Source organism: Penicillium vulpinum, assembly GCF_028829585.1.
Source record: "Penicillium vulpinum strain IBT 29486 chromosome Unknown utg000001l_segment0_segment0, whole genome shotgun sequence".
Lineage (NCBI taxonomy): Eukaryota > Fungi > Ascomycota > Eurotiomycetes > Eurotiales > Aspergillaceae > Penicillium > Penicillium vulpinum.
The window spans coordinates 7,457,340-7,480,333 of record NW_026643241.1 but is presented as its reverse complement, the minus strand read 5'-3'; the positions used below and the strand labels follow the sequence as shown (position 1 = coordinate 7,480,333).

General features: G+C 47.0%; 9 protein-coding genes across 9 annotated transcripts; 5 read left to right on the top strand and 4 right to left on the bottom strand.

Moving 5' to 3' along the window:
* Nucleotides 1-1,035: 1,035 nt before the first annotated feature.
* On the top strand, nt 1,036-2,192 carry N7479_002665 (Cytochrome P450; the record flags this gene model as incomplete). Its single annotated transcript, XM_057250362.1, has 2 exons — nt 1,036-1,296; nt 1,362-2,192. 2 exons carry the CDS (start codon nt 1,036-1,038, stop codon nt 2,190-2,192), a joined length of 1,092 nt encoding a protein of 363 aa, XP_057114794.1.
* A 1,333-nt stretch (nt 2,193-3,525) lies between these two features.
* Nucleotides 3,526-4,343, top strand: N7479_002664 (histidine phosphatase family protein; the record flags this gene model as incomplete). Its single annotated transcript, XM_057250361.1, has 3 exons — nt 3,526-3,932; nt 4,004-4,106; nt 4,170-4,343. The coding sequence occupies 3 exons, from the start codon at nt 3,526-3,528 to the stop codon at nt 4,341-4,343; spliced, it is 684 nt and encodes a 227-aa protein (XP_057114793.1).
* A 36-nt stretch (nt 4,344-4,379) lies between these two features.
* On the bottom strand, nt 4,380-5,742 carry N7479_002663 (uncharacterized protein; the record flags this gene model as incomplete). The annotated part of the gene is made up of 6 exons (XM_057250360.1): nt 4,380-4,506; nt 4,565-4,621; nt 4,690-4,816; nt 4,882-5,452; nt 5,505-5,623; nt 5,679-5,742. Coding segments are annotated over 6 exons (1,065 nt in total), but the record flags the coding sequence as incomplete, so codon positions are not given.
* Nucleotides 5,743-6,715: 973 nt separating this feature from the next.
* N7479_002662 (uncharacterized protein) lies at nt 6,716-6,895 on the bottom strand (the record flags this gene model as incomplete). Its single annotated transcript, XM_057250359.1, has 1 exon — nt 6,716-6,895. One exon carries the CDS (start codon nt 6,893-6,895, stop codon nt 6,716-6,718), a length of 180 nt encoding a protein of 59 aa, XP_057114791.1.
* A 1,482-nt stretch (nt 6,896-8,377) lies between these two features.
* On the bottom strand, nt 8,378-9,340 carry N7479_002661 (thioesterase family protein; the record flags this gene model as incomplete). Its single annotated transcript, XM_057250358.1, has 1 exon — nt 8,378-9,340. One exon carries the CDS (start codon nt 9,338-9,340, stop codon nt 8,378-8,380), a length of 963 nt encoding a protein of 320 aa, XP_057114790.1.
* Nucleotides 9,341-11,093: 1,753 nt separating this feature from the next.
* On the top strand, nt 11,094-12,791 carry N7479_002660 (MFS transporter; the record flags this gene model as incomplete). Its single annotated transcript, XM_057250357.1, has 1 exon — nt 11,094-12,791. The coding sequence occupies one exon, from the start codon at nt 11,094-11,096 to the stop codon at nt 12,789-12,791; it is 1,698 nt and encodes a 565-aa protein (XP_057114789.1).
* A 543-nt stretch (nt 12,792-13,334) lies between these two features.
* On the top strand, nt 13,335-15,025 carry N7479_002659 (uncharacterized protein; the record flags this gene model as incomplete). Its single annotated transcript, XM_057250356.1, has 4 exons — nt 13,335-13,439; nt 13,495-14,618; nt 14,679-14,787; nt 14,837-15,025. The coding sequence occupies 4 exons, from the start codon at nt 13,335-13,337 to the stop codon at nt 15,023-15,025; spliced, it is 1,527 nt and encodes a 508-aa protein (XP_057114788.1).
* Nucleotides 15,026-15,724: 699 nt separating this feature from the next.
* N7479_002658 (uncharacterized protein) lies at nt 15,725-20,530 on the top strand (the record flags this gene model as incomplete). Its single annotated transcript, XM_057250355.1, has 8 exons — nt 15,725-15,799; nt 16,053-16,468; nt 16,532-16,571; nt 16,621-16,999; nt 17,059-17,225; nt 17,292-18,792; nt 18,933-19,756; nt 19,823-20,530. 8 exons carry the CDS (start codon nt 15,725-15,727, stop codon nt 20,528-20,530), a joined length of 4,110 nt encoding a protein of 1,369 aa, XP_057114787.1.
* Nucleotides 20,531-21,680: 1,150 nt separating this feature from the next.
* Nucleotides 21,681-22,228, bottom strand: N7479_002657 (Mitochondrial inner membrane translocase subunit Tim17/Tim22/Tim23/peroxisomal protein PMP24; the record flags this gene model as incomplete). The annotated part of the gene is made up of 2 exons (XM_057250354.1): nt 21,681-21,722; nt 21,806-22,228. 2 exons carry the CDS (start codon nt 22,226-22,228, stop codon nt 21,681-21,683), a joined length of 465 nt encoding a protein of 154 aa, XP_057114786.1.
* Between the last annotated feature and the right edge of the window lie 766 nt (nt 22,229-22,994).

Below are 22,994 nucleotides of genomic sequence, written 5' to 3'. Positions count from 1 at the left end.
TCAGGTGGGAACATTCTGGCAATTGACTCAGTGAATTAAATGTTGCGGTGGGGATGACTAGTAGTGCGGGGGGTTTCCCCTTTAGGTTTTCTTTATCTATAGTACCCCGTATAGACAGCTTCACACATGTATGATATCCATAACAATATCCAAATATGTATCTAGAGCGCGACTGGGTGACCCAAGTAGTCTTGATATGGAAGGTAAATGGAAATGTACTGGCCAGCCGGAAAAGCTCAACAAATCATCTGTGAGAGTTTCCACAAAGATATCGCGGCTATTTCCCTATCCACTCCTAGAAAGTCAATTCCTTTGATCCGTCGTCTTTTATAATTTTTTTAGGACTCCAACAAATGGGAATCATAGGATAGCAAATGCGGGGGATCAATCGGCCTCATTCCAGCATATGCATCTTGTTCTATTATTCAGATTTGAGCAGAGAGTGCTCAATGGCGATCATAATGGGATACAATTCTCTTCTCCTCCACTTCTCTTTTTCTCCAATATCTTCATTTCTAAACTATATCTCGACTTCTTCTAAACTATATCTTGACTTCAACCCAGCTGCCCTCAATTTAACACCGCAAGTAACTACTATGATCCAGGAAACGGTGGCATTTTTGAAGGTCCACTGGATCTTGGTGCTCGTCTCGACTGTTATCACGCACCTTGTTTAAAATTACGTCAAAAGGGGACTTTGGAGGATACCAGGGCCATGGCTGCGAGGGGTTTCTTCCCTTCCCCGCATCCTCTCAGTTTACAACAACAATTCCCACAATGAAGATATCCAGCTGCACCGAAAATATGGCAAAATCGTACGTCTAGCGCCAAATCTACTCTCTATCGCCGACCCTGCAGAGATCAACAAAATATACGGCATTGGAACCAAATTTTATAAATCTCCATTCTACAACCTCTCTTCGACATACGATGACGAGGGCTTAGTTCCAGACACATTTGTCCTGACTGACAAAGTACGGCCCCATCGCGTGTACCTGATGACCCATACTAACTGTCAAGACTCTGCACACGAGAATGAAAAGGAATGCTTCCAATGCGTACTCGACGAACGGACTAGTGCAGATGGAGTCATGGATCGATCCAGTGACTGACCGACTGCTGAACAAATTGCATCGCGAAGCAGGGGAGCCTATTGATGTATCAAACGTATTAAAAGACTACGCCATGGATGCCGTCTTTGCTGTTACCTTTGGGAGAGACTTCAACTACATTGAAAAAGGCGACGTTCTGAAGATGTACGGTATATTGGAAACTGTTGCTGATTACATGGCAATCGTAAGTCCCAGTCTTTCTTGCACCCGTTCGCCCCAAAACTACGGTTCTGACATGAGCTACAACAGTTTGGGCAAATCCCCTGGATTCATAAATTTCTTTTGGGTCAGCCATTTATAGCTAGTTTCATATTGGGCGGCGGCAGCGATAAGGAAATGATGCAGCTCGCCATGTCCCAGGTCGAGTCCGCCAAGCAGAATACATCCGAGAGCGGGCCTTTGACCTTTCTCCAGCGATTGCTCCTAAACCAGACCAAGGATCCATCATCTATAAACGACCGAGAGATCATGACCCATGCATTTGGCAACATTTCCGCTGGAAGCGATACCACTGCCATTGCGCTGCGTTCTATCCTCTACCACATCTTAAAGGACCGCCGCGTTTATGATAAGCTCTACGACGAATTCCGTGATCTGGAGACTCCCGTTCAATTCAGCGACGTGAACAAATTGCCGTATTTTGCTGCTGTTATTCAAGAGGCTCTCCGGCTACATCCTTCAGTCGGCATGATGCTTGCTCGTATCGTCCCCGCCGGCGGTGCAGAATTGTGCGGGTTCTATCTCGCCGAGGGCACGGAGGTTGGCATCAACCCATGGGTGTTGCACCGCAACCTGGAAGTGTTTCCCGATCCCGACAGCTTTCGCCCTGAACGTTGGCTGTCATCAGAGACAAGCGATGACCAGCGTACGCTTATGAACAGGTCATTTTTCACCTTTGGTCATGGCGCGCACACCTGCAGCGGACGTTGGATCAGCTTGATGGAGATGAAAAAGGTGATTCCGTCTCTAATGCTGAGATTTGAGATGACGTTGGTAAGTGAGGAGACATATGGGTTTAAGAATCGTTGGTTTACGCCGCAGCACGGTTTATTTGTGAAGTTTATCGGGAGGGCGCGATAGGACTTCCTTCTAAAAGAAGAATTAGTGCCTCGAGGCCGGGTTGTGGCCTCAGACCTGCGCGCAGGAGTTCCCTATCTGAAGGACCTTCCAACCATTTTTATTCTATCTTTCTTCCCAATCCTTACTCTGACACATACGACCATAGGGTGTGGAAAACAGGGCTTCCCGTCCGCTCAGCCGTACTTAAGCCACACGCCGGTGAGTTAGTAGTTGGGTGGGTGACCACCAGCGAATCCTCACTGTTGTATGTTTTTGTTTTTTGAAAGCATTTTAAGTAAAATGAAACGGAAGAATAAATACCCTACAAAGTAGGATCTGTCACATGGAGGACTAGTGTGAAAAGGTCCACTAATACCGAAGCTTACAAATACAGAGCCGAGGGCGAATCGAGTGTGTATTTTAGAACGAGCATTGAGCTCAACTATATAAGTCGATAGAGGTCTGGTATAGAGCAAGGTACATATGTATGGTATGGTCAATATTAATGTATCGGCATAAATCTAACTACTACGGAGTACATAGTACAATATGACAAAATCGGACAACCACTAATTGTAAATACACTTTTGTATGATATACCGGATAGAATACCGGCCCGCGGAGATCTACCTAAGATGTGTAATCCTGCCGGGACGGCAGGTTTACTTAGGTAGGCCGCTACACCTAAGTGATTACATAAGATCATTTAACCGCTAGGCCAAAAGATCATAAGGACAAACAGAACATCTGTTTGTCATTGCAGCGGCATATATATTAGGCCCTAGACTCTGCTTGGGACCACAGATGTTGTCCACTAAAGTCACGTGCGCTTGCTAGTACTCCAACAACCCCTATTTCTGCAAAGATATGTTTTGGTCTTGGCGAGTCTGATATCGAGTCCACCTACGGGGTACTCCGTAGACATGTCTTATTTCTCAAACTCCATATAACTTGTAGTAGGATTTTTGGCATCAAAACACTCCTCTCCTTGGCTTCGATCCATTGAAGCTGGATACCCTTTGCGATTGGCTCCGTGAAAGGGAAAGCCTAGCACAGTGGCAGCGGAATACTTTTGTCCCATACCAATCATGTTACTAGCTTAATCAACAACTATGAGTCCATACCAGAATGGGATTGGACTATTGGGCACTGTCACACGCTCGCTACCCAAGGCGAATTCGGGGGCCGGGACCTCGCACCCTCCCGTTCTTAAAGGAATGGTGTTCTGCATGTTGTCGTAAATCCCCAACCCCACTTGGCCATTCTCCTCCACCTCGAAAATGTCAGACCAGGACGCAACAACACCGAGAGTTTATATAGCCGCCATGATAGGTGTCATCCCTATACATTGAAAATGTTGAAGCTAAATCCTTCCTCCACAGGTGAGACTGAGTGGACAATCAACGGGCGATGCACGGGCAAGTCAGAAATCCCACTCACAGCAAATGGTATCAGCCAAGTTCAAGGGACTGGTGAGATGCTTGTCGGATCTGGAAAGCTCATAGATCCGTCGAAAATCGCCCACGTCTTCTGTAGCCCACGCCAGCGCGCTCAGACCACGTTCGATTTGTTGCTCGGGGACACACAGAAAGCCGAACTTGTGAAGGAAGGGAAGGTTACTATCACTGAGGATATCGCGGAGTGGGATTATGGCGAATACGAGGGCTTGAAGCCGCATGAAATTCGTTCGCAGAGGAAAGAAAAAGGGTTGGATACCAGCGAGGCCTGGGATATCTGGAGAGATGGGTGTGAGGGTGGAGAGTGAGTCTCGCCACAATTTTCATGTTTTTTTTGTTTGTCTTCCGCGAGATGGCTTCGTTGATATAATCTAGGTCCGCAGATCAGGTCAGGGAGCGTCTAGACCGTCTTATTCAAATGATACACGATGTTCAGAAACCACACATGAATGGCGGCGCTGCTGCGGACGTCTTAATAGTATGTAATCCTTTTTTGTTTAGCCTTGCACCTTGTTATCCTTCATGCTAATAGTCGTCTCAGATCGCTCATGGCCATATCCTTCGTGCTTTTACAAAGAGATGGCTGAAATACCCAATGGAATTTCCTTTCACTATGATGATGGAGCCAGGCGCCATTGGAATCATGAGTTATGCGCATCATAACATCTCTAAGCCGGCGATATTGGTTGGTATGGGATTCCCCCAGAAAGCTTAATTTGGAGACATGGCGAAGTTCACCCACTACTTCTGCCTAGGGGTTGGAAATTTTTGGTTTTTGGCATATCACTCGCTGGACAGGCTCTTCTCCTTTCTCCTTTACCCACCCTTCGTATCCCTCCGGAAATTTAGCAATGAGAGCCCTCATTGTCACTTTTGCCCTGTTACCTTGTCAGATATCTTTAACGCAGTAATCATGGGCATAGAAAGCAATCGTACATGTTTCGATATCGAAGATTACCAGAAAACAAGGCCGAGCTTTTGAGGTCCCATCGACTTGTTTTATGTCAGCATGAAATTTTGAGCAGATCAGCGATATATGGAGTTGAACCGAAGCCACTTACAGATAATAAAGCAAGTTGCGATCATCTTGATCTTCTTCTGGGGCGGACATTGGGAAGTGGTTGAAATATGCCTTCATGTACTGTCTCCCAATTAAGTGACGTATCGGTCTCCAAGCCGCCATCTCCACTAAATTTAATCAGCCCCTAGCTCATGCGTATCTTCATTCGCTTCCTTTGCACTCTAATACTTACTTTCGCTGTGGGCATATAGGCAGGCACCATCGTATATGACGGGCAAGTTGGTATCTACATTCATCGACGCGTTACCGGCCCAGATGTCACCGTGAATGAGACGAGGTTGAATCTGACGGCCTCCAGTCTCCAATGGTCGGAGCAAGCGCGGAATGACTTTGTCGAATATGCCATTACAAAGCTCTCGCATTTCCTCATCGGGGCCTTGAGACTTCTCTTCAGCCTGAACAAACCACTTGAGAGAATGATGGAAGGATTCTTCCCATGTGTCATGCCAGGCTGTGTATTGGGGAATCGTGCCCTTGTAAGTAGGAACATCGAATCCGAATTTCCCGGTTGGCGATATCCCTTTCTTGTGCAGCTCCGCAAGGGTTTTGGTGAAAGCTTGGATCTCAGGAATATTGTCTGTCATCTTTATGAGCTCACAGATGAAGAAATTAACGTTTGGATTGGATGCATATGTGCCGCATCCAACTGGAATCGGGACAAATTGGGGCAAAACTTTGTATAAAGCTTTCATGGAGGCATATTCCCCAGATACCATGCCCCAGCCAGTGTCACCTTGGGATACCTAGCACAGATGTTTATATCAGCCCAAGGTTGCTCTCTCGGAAATTACCTACTTTCAGAAAGAAAGAAGGCGATGTGCCGTCTGCCATCCGCGTCGAGATCTCGGCGGTCCTCGTCCAGTAGCTAGCTCCATGGGGACAAATACCGTCAATCTCAGCACCTGGAGGTAACTCTGATCTCATTTAGCAAAGCCCATAACCTCGTGGAATTAGCAACTACGAGCTTACTTGCTTTGACGTTGTCGTCAACGAAATCGATCCACTTTGCTTCAACGTCGATTGGCTGACCCCATTCTGCGGGGGTCATAACATGCAAGACTTCCATTGCCATTATCAAGAAAATGAACGGAACCAGTTAATTCCACATATATATAGAGAACGAAGTGATATGAATCGGTGCTTGTTAGTGGAACTGGATGCTGAGTGTGGAGGAGGGTGTGGGGACCTCGTTCGGAGGGGGACCATGCTAATGTGGGGCAATGGGGGGTTGGGAAATCTGTGAACAGCACGACCAACTAAGCAAGGCCGACTACAGCAGATATGGCGCAAATTGTTTTTGGACGACATTCTCAAAATCACGTTCGAACAGCCTCAATTTTGGGTGATTGATGCTCTTGATGAGTGTAAGAACGAAGCTGAAATTGTTCCCATACTCATGAAGATAGCAAACTATGCTCCTTGGGCATATTTTTGACTTCCCGGAACTCATTTAAGCCTCGTCGGAGATTGGTGTTTCAAACATTCGGGTATTCTATGAGTATATCCTGGAAGAGGATACCAAATCTGACATCGCATTGTAACTTGACGCAAATATAGACGAGCTTCCCTCGGTTGATGAGAAAAGCCGGCAACGTATAGTTCACCATATTTTAGATAAGTCTAGGGGTTGTTTCTTATGGGTTACCCTCGTCTTTCAGGAACTAAAAGATTTTCATACCTCTGCCGATGTGGAGAAGATTCTGGAAGAAATTCCTACCGACATGAACGAGTTGTTTGCTCGAATATTGCACTCTACAGAGCCTGTGGGTCTCTTGAAGTTTGGTGACACGGAAAACATCCTTGTTTCTGCTGGCTCAAAAAGTATCTGTATATGGGATCTGGCCTCAAAAGTACAACTATGGAGGTTTGACGTACCTCAACAGTGTATGGCACTCACACGTTCCCACTTTGACCAGCTCCTACTCGGAGCTATGAAAGATCATCGTTTGAAAATCTGGGACTTGAGCACTGGGGATTTGAAGGCATACCTAGATTAGACTAAAGCCCTAGACGAATCGCGCTCGCTCTCTGCTGTTGATATCGTAGAGAGAATCGCTCTCCAGCTCCCAAAGCAAAATGTCTTGACCTTTGTATGTGATGGCCAAGAGGTGTGCGCCCATGCTGAATGCCGCTGTAACTGGACGACGATAGAGCTGAGTTTTCATCTTTTGGCTCCGGGAGGCCATATAGCTCAGCCGGAGTCAGATCGCAATGAGTCCAATCTCATTTCAGCATATGGAGATGGGGAGCTAGTACTATTTGATATCTCCACGGGCGAGATCAAGAAGGGGGTCGTGGCCTTTATATATTCCCTTTCCTGCTCACCAGATGGCTCGACCTTGGCTACTGCCGATCCATCTGGAACCATCTAATTGTTCAACATCAAGACAATGCATCTGGTATATCGTATCCATTCAGTTGAGCCTGGTATTCAAGATCTTGCTTTCAGTGAAGATGACATACATTTGCTTGACATCAGAGGGTCGCGATGCCGCGTTTGGGGCCCCATTGTCCTTGTAGGGCAGAGCGAGGATGAGGATGAAGAGTCAAGAGATGTCGCAATGATCTCACAGGCACTGCAAGAAATCAGCCTGACACCGTCTGAAGATGATATTTCGATCACATCACTAGCATGCCACGAGAGTGGCGAAGTTTTCTGTTGTGGTAAAGAGGACGGCTTAGTCTATGTCTATAATATTAAATCTGGCCTGCCATCTCGGCAGCTTTTCAGCCACGCCCATGGGGTCCTAATTGAGTATCTTTTTTTCGAGGCAAATAGTCACACTCTGAGTAAAACAGGCAAAGGCACAAGATCATCCTGATGTTATTGACACAAAAATCAAATTATAAAGCAGCAACAGAACTCTTACAACTCCGGTCCCAAAAGGTACCGACTCCATCGCTGCGGATACTGCTTCACGATCTCCTCTTCAATTTGATCCGGATCACTCAATCAATTCAACAATTCCTTGGAGTCAAGAATATACTGCCGAGTAGATTCAATCAAATACGGGCCATCAGCCTGGTATGCCCGCTTATGACCCGGAACAACAATATTCGGATTCAAGGCTGCGATATGATGAAGGGCATTGAGCCAATTCTTCCACTCCTCTGGCGTCGTGGCTTCCACCAAAAATTGAAAACAGTCGCCGTAAGGCCATGACTAGCCCAATGTTCGGTATATACAAGAAGGAGGAGGCATTTTTATCGGAGTGGATGACGTCAAATCCCAAAAAGGCTGCTTCCCACCATGGGATGGCTGTAGCTAACGTTGCTTCGATAGCTGCTGCCACAGAGGTTGTAGAGATACTAGTGGCACCCGGAAAGTATGTAACTGGCGTACCCAAGTAATGCTCTCCATGCGCGTGGATTGTGTAAATGCACTTGAGTTGCTTCCTGGAGCTGTCTATTTGAAGATCTTGAGAATCCGTTATAGCTGGTATGGCCGATGAGATATATATATCCACCTGGAGATTGTGTGCAATGGTGGTTAAAGTAAGAAAGAGAAAGAGAAAGAAAAAGAAAAAGAGAAGGGAAAACATCATATGGTAAGATGTGACATGGTCGCCCAAGGAATTCTACCATATAATAAATAAATATAGTCCGTTCTTGGATATCTCATATTCTATAGAGCAAAAAGAAGACATGAGGGTAAATAATAGCTAACTTTACATCCTTGCGGCTTTGGTAGGAACTCGCAAAATCGACTGCTGTGTCATAGAAGCCACTAAATTCCCTCCCTCGTCCCACAATTTACTCTCGCTATATGTGCGGCCGTTACCCGCATGGTGATTAATCACCTCTCTCAAGTGCCACTCATCCATTTTGGGCTGCGGCTTAAAGACACGGAGAGCGAAATCCAAGCTCGAGCACACACCAACGTCCTCGAAGAACATGTGGTTGTGCGCCAAAGGTAAAAACGACAAAACACCATCCATAATGAACCCCAAGCTGGCCATTTGTTCCCCATCTGTCTGTAGAGGGTGTTTGACTCGAAGCCAGTCAGCTGACGACTTTGCTGTTGGGGACAATTCCTCCTGGCTGGTTTTGACGGTCTTGGCCAACCCCATCATATTTTGAGTGGTAATTCCTTCCGGACAGGGGCGGCCTTCGTAGAGGTCCCGGGATAGTCCGAATAGAGTGTTAAAAGCTCTGAACTGTGGCTCTGAGATTTTCCCAGCTTTGACCCAGTCCTCCACGAGTTGGTTCCAGGGCACACAGTCCCGCCAGTGACTGTAACTCCGAGTGGGTTCACTGGAGAATGCGAGGACTGACGGTTCATCTCTGTGGAAGTCGGCTAGCATCTCCATGCATAGGTGTACTCGGCCAGTCGATGGGTCATTTTGTTCAACGGCGACGCGGTAGGTTATGAAACTCTTCGATTGGCGGAGTTTCACAGGCGTGCATATCACATTGGTTGCAATGCTTACTGGTCGGAGGTAGTGTCCAAACGCGGAGTACAAGTGGAATCCATCCGGGGTGCTCTTAGACGCAGCGTGTATGGCGAGAGCGATAGCGTATCCTCCGTACGCGATGGGTGCCGAATTCCCCATCTTTTGGGGATGGTGCGTGGAAACATAATGATCATGAACTTTTTGCAGCGATACATGTTCCGCCAGAGTTGTCGCCATAGTTGTGGCCGAGAGTTGGATTGGCTGAAGTATTTTAAGACACCGTAGACGCGCGGAAAAGATATGGTACGTGGTACATAAATATACAGGTGATAATCCAGAATTAAGTATTGTTATGCAGATGGGGACAGAAATTTACCCCGCCATTTCCCTCGGAGGTAGTCACACCTCGGTTCAATGGCTCGATGACCGAGGCCTTCTGCGTCTATCAAAGGCAAATGATGGTAGGCAAATATGATTTGCACATGGGGATCTCAGGGGCATTGGGCGAGTTTTGTTTAGTGATCATGGGTCCACTACGGACGATTAATTGGGCCAGCTGCACACAACTTTCTCATTATCGTGCCAAGCGCCCAACACACCTTTACTGTATTGGTGCGCCCGAGTTAACGATAAGTGTTTAAAATTAGGTATCTTTTGTATGGGTATATCATACAAAAGGTACAAAGAGTTCAAAAGTCGGAAATTCTATTTTTCTCAACTCGCGATATAGATAGGGAAATTATAGGGTCTAGATATATTATTTAGAGGGATTTTAGCTGATTTGGTACTAACATTAAGTAGAAATATTGAGTATAAAGAAAGTAAACATTCAAGTTCTACGGAGTACATATAATCTTTATATATTGTGTCTTTTTAATGTGTTCTTACATTCTTACATTATTTCCAATTAATCTTAGTGTTAGAACAGTCTAATAATAGTTATATCATAGACCATTTTACCACTCTTGCTTATCTTTTTAACTAGTTCGAGGGTTGAGTAAAATGTAAGTTGTGAATTTGAAACCCTTTGTACCTTTTGTATGACACGCGAATACAAAAGATACCTAATTTTGAACATTGATAGTTGACTAGGGCGCACCAACACAGTAATGTTATGTTAGGCACTTGGCAAGATTGTCTCGGAACTTCTCCATAGATTAACTTTGCATTCAATGGTATAATGGTGTTTTATGTGACGATCTAGAGGACTTGCAGGCTATTTGCACGTGACAAGGATCTTTTCGGTTTTCTACTGGTCGCGACCACTTTGGGAGTTGGATAAAAGGTCTCGACCCGACGATTCCTTTTCTTCCTTTCTCTTCTCTTCCTTGTACTTAGAATCTTGTAATGAATGCACTCATCCCTTCGAGACAGAACTAGCTGGTAGCATAATTAGACCTACTAGTATCTTCAGCATGCCCAGGATTTAGCATTTTGATATTGAACCGACTGGGGCTCCCATTATACAAATTAGTATACACATCCCACAGTCTTTACATAGAGAGTGATTATTTAGTAGTGCTTATATTGTGGGGCCTAAAGGGGGTCCGTTTGCGTCATAGTAATACGAGGACGAAGTTTTTCGTTCAACTAGAGGCTTTCACGGGCCGAGAGAGGATTATTTAAAACGCCTAATGACATCAGGCTTGAGACGTTAAACGCGGTTCGGAATATCGGCAGCGATATCGCAAATAAACAAGGCAGGATTCAGCTGGTTTAGTTGCACCCAGGTACTGACGCCCTCGGCGATCGCTTAGACCGAGATTTTCCCGATCACATCGCGACTGGCTTAGTGAGCTTTTTTCTGCTATGCCGACTTTCCGGTGATGGTACGGTATATCTCGGAGATGGCTCGGCAACTGAAGTATATGTACCTGACTATCTCAAGTCTCCTTTGGAGTATAAGTATCTGCCATGTCACCTTCAAGTATCTGGAATCATTCCAATATCCTCAAAAGTCCTCTCATCTCTATAGGCTCCCACATTAATTATGGCTCCAACGATACCGGAAGAAGGGTCAGAAACCCCAGAACCATTCCATCCTCGGCGCCCATCTATGACTGAAACACCAGAGACCCTCCGCAACCAGGGCATCAAAGAAACCCCCCGACCATTGGACTTCAACTACCCAGCTATTGGACATGAGTCGGACCCTGTCTTCCCTGAGGAGTACACTGTTGAAACAAGTACTGGTCTTGTTCCCCAAAGAACCCTGGAGCAGATCCGATCCCGTGGTTCTACCCCATCCACAAAAGTTGGCACCCCAGCAAATGAGGCCGACACCGACATTGAAAAAGGAGGAAAGGAACCCGCGCAGTTTGTAACATTCACCATCGGTGATCCTGAACACCCCCACAATTGGTCTCGCACCTATCGCTGGTACATCACTCTTGTCGCCTCAGCACTCGTGGTGTGTGTCGCATTCGGTTCCTCCATCGTCACCGGAGGACTAGGTCTGATCGAAGAAAAATACAATGTCTCTCTCGAAGTTGCAATCCTGACATGTTCAATCATGGTCTGTGGATTCGCTGTTGGTCCTCTACTCTGGTCTCCCCTCTCTGAGATCATCGGCCGGCGGCCTGTGTACATCATCTCTCTCAGTTTATATGTCATCTTCAACATCCCATGCGCTCTGTCCCCAAACATAGGTGGCCTGCTCGTCTGCCGATTCCTATGTGGCGTCTTCTCTAGTTCAGGCCTTTCACTCGCTGGTGGTACCATCGCCGATGTCTGGAACATTGAGGAGCGCGGAATGGCCATTGCTTACTTTGCTGCTGCACCGTACTGTGGCCCTGTGCTTGGTCCGATTGTGACAGGTTGGATCAACGTCGGTAGTGGCCGCCTCGACCTCTTCTTCTGGGTGAACCTAGCCTTCGCCGGTGCCATAACTATCATGATTGGCCTTATCCCGGAGACGTATGCTCCAATCATTCTTAAGCGCCGCGCCGCAAAACTCCGCAAAGAAACCGGAGACCCAACCATCATCACCGAGCAAGAAAAGACCAAGCTCACGTTCCGAGAAATCGCTCGCACAAGTCTGATCCGACCCATTACTATGATCATGACTGAGCCTGTCCTCGACCTCATGTGCATGTATATTGTCCTGATCTACGCAATGCTCTACGCCTTCTTCTTCGCATACCCGGTGATCTTCACCGAACTCCATGGCTACAACGACGGCCAGATCGGACTTATGTTCATTCCCATTCTGATCGGCGCCGGATTTGCCTTAGTTATCACTCCAGCCATTGAGAACAAGTTTCGAAAAATCTGCAGCATGCGGCCTCCAACACCAGAGGACCGACTCCACGCAGCCTTGATTGGCGCACCTTTTATCCCGATCGCCTTCTTCATCTTGGGTGCTACTTCCTACAAGCATATTATCTGGGTTGGACCTGCTTCGTCGGGAATTGCCTTTGGCTTTGGCATGGTGCTATGCTACTATGCAGTGAATAACTACATCATCGACTCGTACCAGAAGTACGCTGCATCAGCTTTAGCAGCCAAGGTCTTCCTGCGCTCTGGTGGTGGAGCCGCTTTCCCGTTATTCACTACACAGATGTATCATCGCCTTGGATTGCAGTGGGCTTCTTGGCTGCTTGCTTTTATTGGGGTTGCCATGGTTTTCATTCCGTATATCTTCTACTTCTTTGGGGCGGGACTGCGTGCAAGACTTACCCGGAACTAGGAGCACTTTGTTTCTTTTCTTTCTCTTCATGGAGAATGTTAGAATGTTGGGAAGCCTAAAATTGGTTGGTGGAGAGATGGAAAGTCCCGATTGGACATAATCTGGGGGTAACGAAATTATAGACCTAATGATAGAACATCATAATTAATGGATAATTCATATACGTTATATACTTTATATCTACGGATTATATATTATTGAAGAGTTGATTACATAGATTTTGGACTTTGAAAACAGAGACTATACGCAGTAATGCATAATATTATGAATTTCAATGTACACCTCGGCACGATTATTTTTATTATTGGGACATCTTATTGGCCAGTTCAGCGGCAGCCCCTTGCAGATCACTCCCAGGGCTGTGTCATAATGGAGTATGTATGGTCGGGGTCCGCGGGCCGCGGTTCTCGCGTTAAGCCAAGACTCGGTGCAGGCAGGGGCGTCGTAGTTGTTGTCTATCTTCTCATATTGTATCCTTGACTTTTCGCCCACCATTTAGAGAGCGGACAAGAGCTAGCAGAGAAAATTCTGCCTACAGCCGCAATGGCGTCCCCTGATCTCGGCAGCGATATTGATTTCATCCAAACCCCACCAGCTAAACCTTCACAATTCGGAACCCCTGAGAATTGTGGAATCCCCCTCACAGATGTCAGTCTCGGAATTATTTCTCTGTGGCCAATTGCTAGCTAATTAACTTTTTCAGTCGGCGGCTATCCACAATCCGCCTCTGCCAGCCGAAGGTGCTGGCAATCACGATTTCTCCAATTCCCTCCTCATCGGTCTCCTTGTGGGCGTCCCGGCTGTCCTCGCTTATCTACTTGGCGGCCGAGTGAAGACGACTATCTTTCTTGGTCTAATTACGACTGTGCCGATTCTTATCGGGTACTGGACATGGACATCCTCCTATGGTTCTCGCGTGCACGATAAGGTCAAACTGCCAGGGCGACCGATAGAAGAGTATTTGAAGTTCAAACACGAGGCTGACCGTGCGAAATGGCATGGGAAGAAGCGTGTCCCTATGCAGACCTTCTGTGAAATGTATCTCGATGGCGTGGTCGACTTCAACGGAGATACTCTCGATATCTTGGAATACCGCCATGATTGGGCGCACTTCGGCATGACCTGGGAGCTGTTCAAGTACATTTTCCTGACCTTCGCTCGCGACGTGTTGCTTCACACGAAAGACCAAGACGAGGAGCAGATACGTCCAAACTACGATCGTGGTAACGACCACTATGCTTGGTTCCTTGGTCCCCGCATGATCTACACCTCCGGTATCATCTCCGACACGGCCAAGGAGGAAACACTAGAGGAAATGCAGGATAACAAGATGGCAATTGTCTGCGAAAAAATCGGCCTTAAAGAAGGCGAGACTATGTTGGATATCGGCTGTGGATGGGGAACCCTGGCGAAATTCGCAAGTCTCAACTATGGAGCGAAGGTGACCGGTCTCACCATTGCACGCCACCAGACCGCCTGGGGTAACGATGCTCTCCAAAAGGCTGGAATTACCGAAGCGCAGAGTCGTATCCTGTGCATGGATTACCGTGATATTCCTCGTTCCCAGTACGATAAAATCACACAGCTCGAAATGGGCGAGCATGTCGGTATCAAGAAGCTCACCACCTTCTTCCGCCAATGTTATGATATGCTGAAGGATGATGGTGCCATGTATGTGCAGCTCTCCGGTCTTCGCCAGACATGGCAGTATGAGGATTTGATTTGGGGGCTGTTTTTGAACAAGTACATCTTCCGTGGCGCGGATGCGTCCACTCCTCTGTGGTACTATACGCTGTGCTTGGAACGGGCTGGATTTGAGATTAAAAGGTGAGTTATAGGAGAATCTCGCACATTGAATTTGACCGGACTGACCATGGTAAACACCAGTATCGATACCGTTGGAGTACATTATTCTGGAACTCTCTGGAGATGGTACCGCAATTGGCTTGGAAATGCCGACACCATCAAGGCCAAGTATGGCCAACGGTGGTTCAGGGTGAGTGCTTTCCTATCTGCTGATCTTGATAGGATCTAATATGGAATAGATCTGGGAGCTCTTCCTCGCCTGGTCTGTCATCGCTTCTCGTCAAGGTAGTGCGACTTGCTACCAAATCGTTGTTGTGAAGAACTTGAACTCAACCCACCGCATCAACGGGGTTGCATCTCAGTTCGGGCTATCCGCCGCTCTCGCTGCGAGCAAAATGGCCGGAAAATCGAAGCTGAACATTGCGTGAGGGGTCCGCAAGGTGGAGGCAAGAATCATTGCTCAATAAAAAACATGAAGAATGCCACAAATCATGAGATTCTCAGCTAGAGCGATGCTGCTGGTCTCACAGGGGTTTCGCTAGTCTTCATTCATTGTTAACGCTCCAAAGAGACGAGAACTAGTTGAGGTATACTCCGTAGATAGCATACGGATAAGCGTCAAAAATGTTGTTCTCTCAATTACTTCTCTTTGTGTGGCGCCTTAGGCCGCTTGTCTTTTTTATGAAGATATTATGTGAAATCTCTTACAAACCCCATCTTTTACAAACATGGAAGGACTTCCCACTGTCTGATATTGAGATAGCGGTGAGTTTAGTGTCAGTTGTTTCGGGATATTTTTAAACACTATCCAAAGAAGGAAATACAGACTTGGTGAGCTACGCTTAAGGCTCACAAATTCCAATTACAACTCTCTTATGATTAACTCGACTTTGAATGGTAACTTCGAAACAATTCGCCGATTATCGGAAGGGAAAGGAGAGGTGAGAATAGTCAACTCCTTAGCCTGGGAAGGTCAACCTCGTATTCTGCCGCACAGACCTTTAAAATGTCGTAAAACACGAAAGTGACGTGGCACCGTCAACTTGAGATTTTACTAGAGTGTTGGAGAGAATTACACTGGCCAAAGTCTAGAACATTCCCTACCTCAGTTCCTACGCAATTACAACATGATCAGAGACGGCAAGAGTTATGGGAGCTACCAAGAGGGCTACCCAATAAGAGAGGAGAATACTCAGTACCAGGTACAATAATAGGAACATCTGAAGATGAATAGCTTTTAATATGCATATGACCAGAACGATAATCGAGCGACTTGGACAAAAGTAATCAGCATCCCCACTTGCAAGGCCGCTTGATCTAATGCGTTGACCTTTGAAAGATCCATCGCAAGCAATTGCTTCCAGAAACACTCTTCGCCTATAATCTGCCATTTGAATTTTCTGAGGCTAGTCAAATACATACCAAAGATCTATATAAAATACTGACAAAATATAGACGGACTCAGATTATATTGTGATCAAACGGTCCATCAGCGAAGAAGTCCAAGATGCGCTTTTTGCACACACAAGACGCCTTCAGGAAGGCCAAGTATTTCAGACTCATAGAGAGTCAACCCCCTGGCAGGACGTGAATCCTTTCAATCCATATGATCCCTTTCATCTCAACCGGAATTTGAACTATCAGCCGCCCAAGTGTGTATCATTCGGAGTACCGCTTAGCTTTGATGTCGGTCTGAAAGCGTCCACTGTCAAGCAAACTTTAGGCGGATTCAGATCTGACCCATCCCACCGGGGACATGCCGGCCAAAGGCTTGATTTCGCTAGTTCGCGGATGCCCGGTTATGGAAAAGTGGTTCTTTATCGAACGGATGCGACAACCAACGAGGAGCAGGACCCTCAGTTCTCATGGACGTGAGTTTAAAGACCGCCTGATCATTAGTTCGAAGATATACTCATTCCAGCATTGAGCATTAGCCATATGCAAACCGACACGAAGAGCTTTGATGATTTCCTGGTATTTATCTTATTCATGTACTAGACTGAGATTTTTACTGACAATACAGCGCTTTGCATCAAACGTGCCGAATTTGGCAGATGAAGATAGGGCTCTCGTCGTGTCTCTCCTCAAGCGAGCACAGCGGAATCTCCCTGGATCGAGTGAGCCACACACTGTGATCCGCTGTGTTGGCTCCAATTCGACCAAGGACCATACCGAAAAGTCGGCCATCTTCCTCCGTCTTCCTTACTATTCAACCCAGAGAATGGATCCAGCGCAATCTTTTCGCAAGTCCGGCCATTCCACGCGCAGCCTACTACAGTATTTTTACAACCTAGAGTCTACCAGGAACCGCGATATGCAGCAAGTAATTCGAAAATCAGGAGTATTTCCGAAGGGCCATATTGTTCATGTCTCCGAATTGTGGGCAGTGATTGTCAATTTTCGTTCGTGGATACCTTTTCTCACGATCTAATCACAAAATACTGACAACTATCGACAATAGAAGTCATCATTACCAGTGCACCCATACCTCTTATGGATGGAGCGAGTCCCTCGTTGGAAATCATGGGCCCCCCAGCGACCCAGTTATTATCCCCTTCCAATATTTGTGTCATCAACCCCGATCAGCGTGTGTTCTTCTTTCCTGTGGAGCATTGCAAGACATTCTTTGTATGGCACCTGTTTCCCCTTATGGCTCCATATCTGTGACCTAGAGTGTTAATGTTTATCGATCAGGCGATGAGAGACAGGATTTCCAGATATTGCCTGCCGGAGCTCGAAGGCCGCAATTATGGAGGTCGTGAATATGGAGGATATCAAGACCGTGTCTCTGAAAACCATGGGTATGAAGACCGCAGGTACAAGGGGCGTGGTTATGAAGCTCGTGGGTATGGAGGCCGCGAGTATGAAGGTGGAGGCCGTGGGTATGGAGGCCGCGAGTATGGAGGCCGCGAGTATGGAGGCCGCGAGTATGGAGGCCGCGAGTATGGAGGCCGCGAGTATGAAGGTGGAGGCCGTGGGTATGAAGGCCGTGAGTATGAAGGCCGCGAGTATGGAGGCCGCGAGTATGAACGCCGTGGGTATGAAGGCCGTGGCTCTGAAACTCGCGTGTATGGAGCTCACAGGCGCGAAGGCCTATATGATTTTAAAATGCTTACCCAAGAAAAGGTTCCAATCAGCGCAGAGGATTGGACCAAACTAACAGCCGCATGTGCATCAACACTTCTTCGCATTCACATTGAGATCTTCATACCGGAGAGCTCAGAGGAGCGCCGAGATAAGCAGAAACCAACGAAAAGGTGGAGAATGCCGGTTTTCGAAGAGGAGTCTTCAATCGCACAGGGAAATGAACAGGGCCCATCTGAAACAGATAAAAGCGATGAGTGGGAGAAAAATCAGCATGATTCTCCTGAGACAGATGAACAGGTTCAACCAGAGATAGATGAAGATGAACAAGCTCCACAGGAGACGGAGGAGTCCACCGCGGATTCCCAACAGGATTGGGACTATCAATATAACAGGCTAGATGAGGCGCGTTATACTGGAGCGAGGCATCGATTGCGACGGGCCACCAGGGTGCGATCTCTCTCATCTTTCCCCGGCGTGGTAATCAACCAGAGACCTGCAGGTGGTGACGACATATCCGATCCTTTGAACGTTTACTTCGAACCAACCAAGCCTGTTCTCTCTTGGGATAATGAGTCTATTGATCAAGATATTCTTCCCAAGGCAGCAGATGCGGAAGCGCATATTGATCACGGCCATCATTCCACGGTATCCGAAACCTCACCCACAAACTCATCTGCCTCCCAGGTCTCTTCCCCTTCTCGTCGACTGACTGTCAACTTGGAATTCCCACCAGTCTTTACCTGGCAGACAAGAAAAAAATCATCGATGAAAGAGAACACAGTCTCAAAATCAAGCACCCCTCTGGATAGCCCCAGCCCGGATCATCTGAAGTCGAACATTCAGTCTCCAAATGAGACATCTGAGTTTTTGGGCGTGGATGAGGAGACAATAAAGCACGTCTCAGCGCATATCAACAACGGGCTCCTCGAGCCTACTGATGGAGATGGTTGGGAAGTCTATAGGCAAGCGACGACAAAGTCCTATTTTGATGTGGATCTGGCCATCACACAAAGATATGCTGTTTCTCTTCCTGCATTGATCACAGAACATGCTGAGATTGTCCCCAACTTGCTTCCTCCAGAAACGGCGGCCTTGAAAGATGTTGTCGGTAGATTATGTCGACTATTCAGCTTCTTTGCACCACTTTCATATCCATGTGCTGTCAGCAGCAAGTTCTGGGGGCGGTTCACGATCTTCTCACCGTGAGGAAAATCCACTCCCTCCAGTCCTACAACTTCTAATGCCCAGATTTGCAGACCATCCCCCAATGTTGGGACGCATCTCACATGAAGGAACGGATCGACCGAACACGTCATCAACAGATGCCAGAGATCTTCTTCGTAGCCAATATCGGCATCACTGATGATGCTGGTCTTCAACAGGACGTCGACCCGGACGTACTGACTTTCATCGTCGGGGATTGCCGGAAATGTGCTGCATCTCACCAATACTCCACCCGATCGGATGCCATCGACCATCTGTTTACGCACGTTAGCGCAGCTTTCCCTGAACAACGCTCGGTGAACGGCTGGCAATCACGATGGGTGATGGACTTTGAAGAGTATATGACATACATATGTCGGAAAGATGACCACATAATCATCAACGAGTTGAAAGACTTTCTAACAAGCCTGGAAAGAATGGCAGCTCAGATCCAGCACGGGGTGTCGGCTAATGGAGAGTTTGACCGGGACACGTACCGCATCCCATCAAGTTTGGTTGATGCCTTCCAGGATCTCTTGATGATGGTCGTGACCAGTGCGCATCTCGTCAAGAATTCTCATAAGAAACGAGAGATTTACACAGGTGCCCACCCGGTGTCAACCTTCTTGAAGTCGTCAGATGTGGATGGGATCACGGATGCTGGGACAGAGGCAGAGATGTCTATGGAAAGTGCCATGAGAGACATTGTCTTGATGACCTATACTGACGAGCTATTCGATGTCGTGACCTACGAAGCCGTGGGTCCTGGATTAGTCCTCGCCCTTATCATGGGTGACATCCGCTGCAGAGATTCGCAAAGCAATCCGGTCAACTTGCTCGAAATCTATCGTGAATACGTCCGCAATCTGGTTAGTATCCCTTGCTAGATCCCTACCACTAATCTCAATGTTACTAACAGATATATATGTTCTTAGCAATTCAAAGCGAGTCAAAATCCCCACCGACGCCTACTACAGGATATCTATCTAGTCCGCGAGGAGCTAGAAATACTCCAAAAGGCCTCTGAGAGACAGCGCCTTGTCCTTGCAAACTACTTAAGCGTCATAAACCCACATTCTTTCCGCATAACCACCGAATCTCGTATCTCCTCATTCGAGCTTGAGAAAGCGCGAATCAACAAGCTCATAAGCCAGCTCAACACTGAGCTCGGAGCAATCTCACTCCTAAACATAAAGCTTGACTCATTGGCCAACCAGACGCGCAGCGGGGTAGACGTGCGACAAGAAGACCAGGGAAAGGCCATCCTAGTATTCACCATCGTGACTGTAGTGTTCATGCCTTTATCATTTGTGACCAGCTATCTTGGCATGAACACCAATGACATCCGCAACATGGACAGCTCGCAGACGCTGTTTTGGACTGTCTCCGCTCCGCTGACCGTGGGGATTATTACGATCGTCTTGTTGGTTGCGTTCCAGGTTGATCGTATTCGAGAGATGTTTGACGCTTTTTGGACGTATGACTCTACGCTGGCGGCAAAATCTGGCTCGGCTGTTTTGCGCAGGGAAGGGACGAACGATCACATTGAAAACCCCTCTGGATTGTCCACATCGAGGAACTGGATTACAGGTAGCTGGCCTGCAGGAAAGAAGACTGAGCTAAATGACCCAATCAGCGTTTAGTTCGTCTACCTTGGATTATATCTGGCCTGCAAGAATTATGGAACGTCCACGGGTGTCAATACCAACTTATATCCATGGATCAGTCTTTTCTCTGCGCTTAGAACTATATTGCTGGTCAAGTTTGAGATTCAGAGATTTTGTACCTAAAGATTATACCTGTAAGAGGCTTTTCATATACATTGTTCTTCTGGAGTGTCTTCTTTATCTGTCTATTATTTTCACCATTGAGAAAACAGAAAACTGTTAGATTCTCATAGTCTCAGGTTTGGTTATACCCTCTTCCACAATTCATCCACATTCGCCATGCACTTTAATATCTGTGTACCTAAAGTTCTCTCCTCACAAGCCATCAATTCCAGTTGCCGGGGTTTTAAGACCTGTCACGTGGGCTCGTATGCATTCAAGAGGTTTTCAACGACATTATACGCTAGTTCGTCCTTCGGACACAATTTCTGACTCCGCCTTTCGGCCACCAACGGATGGATGGAGCCGACATATTCTGTCATATCTTGTGGACGCCCTCACGGTTTGCAGATTTATTTTGTAGAAGCGAGAAGTGAAATAGAACCTCTCGTCGCTAAGGGTGCGGGAGGGCGGTTATCTAGTAATAGCCCAATCTAAAACTTACATACATACCTATACTAGATCCATGTTATGCAAACATGAGCTATTGTGCAGAATTGGTTCACATAAAACCATAGTTACTACTCGAACTATATGTTCACGATGCAAAGATCTAAGCCGAACCCAATATATATACAGAAGAAATGCTCTCACATTAATATACAAGAATCCAAAAGAGCCCGTCTTCAATACTTTTTTTTTGCAGGATGAGTAGTGGAGAGATTCTTTTATTCGGCCACCTGGCCACAGAAAGAGACACATCGGTCTTGGTACCAGCCACAAGAACAAATCCGCTGTCTATAAGATACAATGCTCCAAAAACACAGGCTATGGGATGCGATATTAAAAGCGAGTAAAGAAAGCAGGAACCTCTATGATATGTCGTTGAAGAATGACGACCCAAACCCCAGACACCCGATTAAGTGTGGGGATGCCGTTATGAAGAAAGAGATGGAAGGGATAATGAGTCGAAGGCGACCCAATGTAGATATGGCGATCGTGTTTGCGAAAGGATAGGAGAAAGAATCTAAGCCAGAGCCTTGTGCTCAGATGGAGGCGGGGGAGGAAGCTGTTTTGGACACGCATGGTTAGCAGGCACATTTTGACTCAAACTCCGAACGGATCAATTCGACAGCAAAGATCTCATCATACCTCGAGCTTTGTGTTATCAGCCATCATACGCTGGAAACCGATACCGACACCCTCAATCACAGCAAGGAAGACGGCACACATGATAGCGGAGTTGCGGGCGGCCTTGTAACCACCACGTATAGCGAGGGAGCCGCCGGTGAAGAAACCAGCGATAATAGCATTGTAAGGGTCTTCCTTCTTGCGAATTCCCTTGATTGAACAGTCGTATATACTGAAGAGTCCTCCCCAGCAGCCGAAGTTACCACCGAGGACGGGCGCGCGTGCCTTGATAGCTGTGAGAGCACCTATCCGGCGCTCGCCGTAGGGACTGTTACGGAAACCCTTCACACCGTGCCAGACGGCACCACCGATAGCACCCATAGCAAAGGCACCGCCGAAGTCGCTCAGGGCAACCCAGGGGCAGGGATCGCGTGTGTGATCCATAATGTGTAAATGAGACGGGTTGAGTGTCGGGAATGTAAATACGGATCAGATGATAAAAGACCAATTTGGAGAGGCGTGAGATTAGAGATCGAATATTAGCAAACAAGCCAGAAATCGGCCGGCTATGAAAGATGTGAGAGTAGTAAACGTCGAAGAATGACAAGCCGAGTGAGAGACAGCGATAACAAGATAAGGGCGGGTCGACGACTTTTTCTTTCCCCGGTCAAGGATGCACGTGACCACTCAATTCGACCCGGTCGCCACCGAACTATTTGCTTTCTACGATCTCCTCCGTGTTTATTATTATTTCGCATTATCATTCGCTCGGGTCAGGAATCCCCGGGTTCCTTGCCCGGGCGAAGAGAATATACCGGCCACTCATCCCTGTATGATGTCTCGAGGCCATCAGAAAATTTCTTCCCTGCGTCAATTTGACAATTTTCTGATCTTCCATGGCACTTTAGTTCTCATTGTTTTGGGAGGGGCTAAGAGACCCAATCGGATATCACAGACCCTACCACCTTCAAACTATTCTACCATCTAAAATGATGAGCTTCTACAGCTGCACTTATTTGTCTACCTACAACAGAAAAGTTCACTGTACCCTATTTATTTCATCAAGGAAAGGAACCAGGAAACCCTCCACTCACAACTACCTTCTTCCCTGCTTTATGAGTACTATCGGTCATTAACAGAAAATCGGGAGATTGCATGGGAATTTCTCAAGCTTCGTCTCGCGCAAAACAGACAGACCCAGCTTTATTCT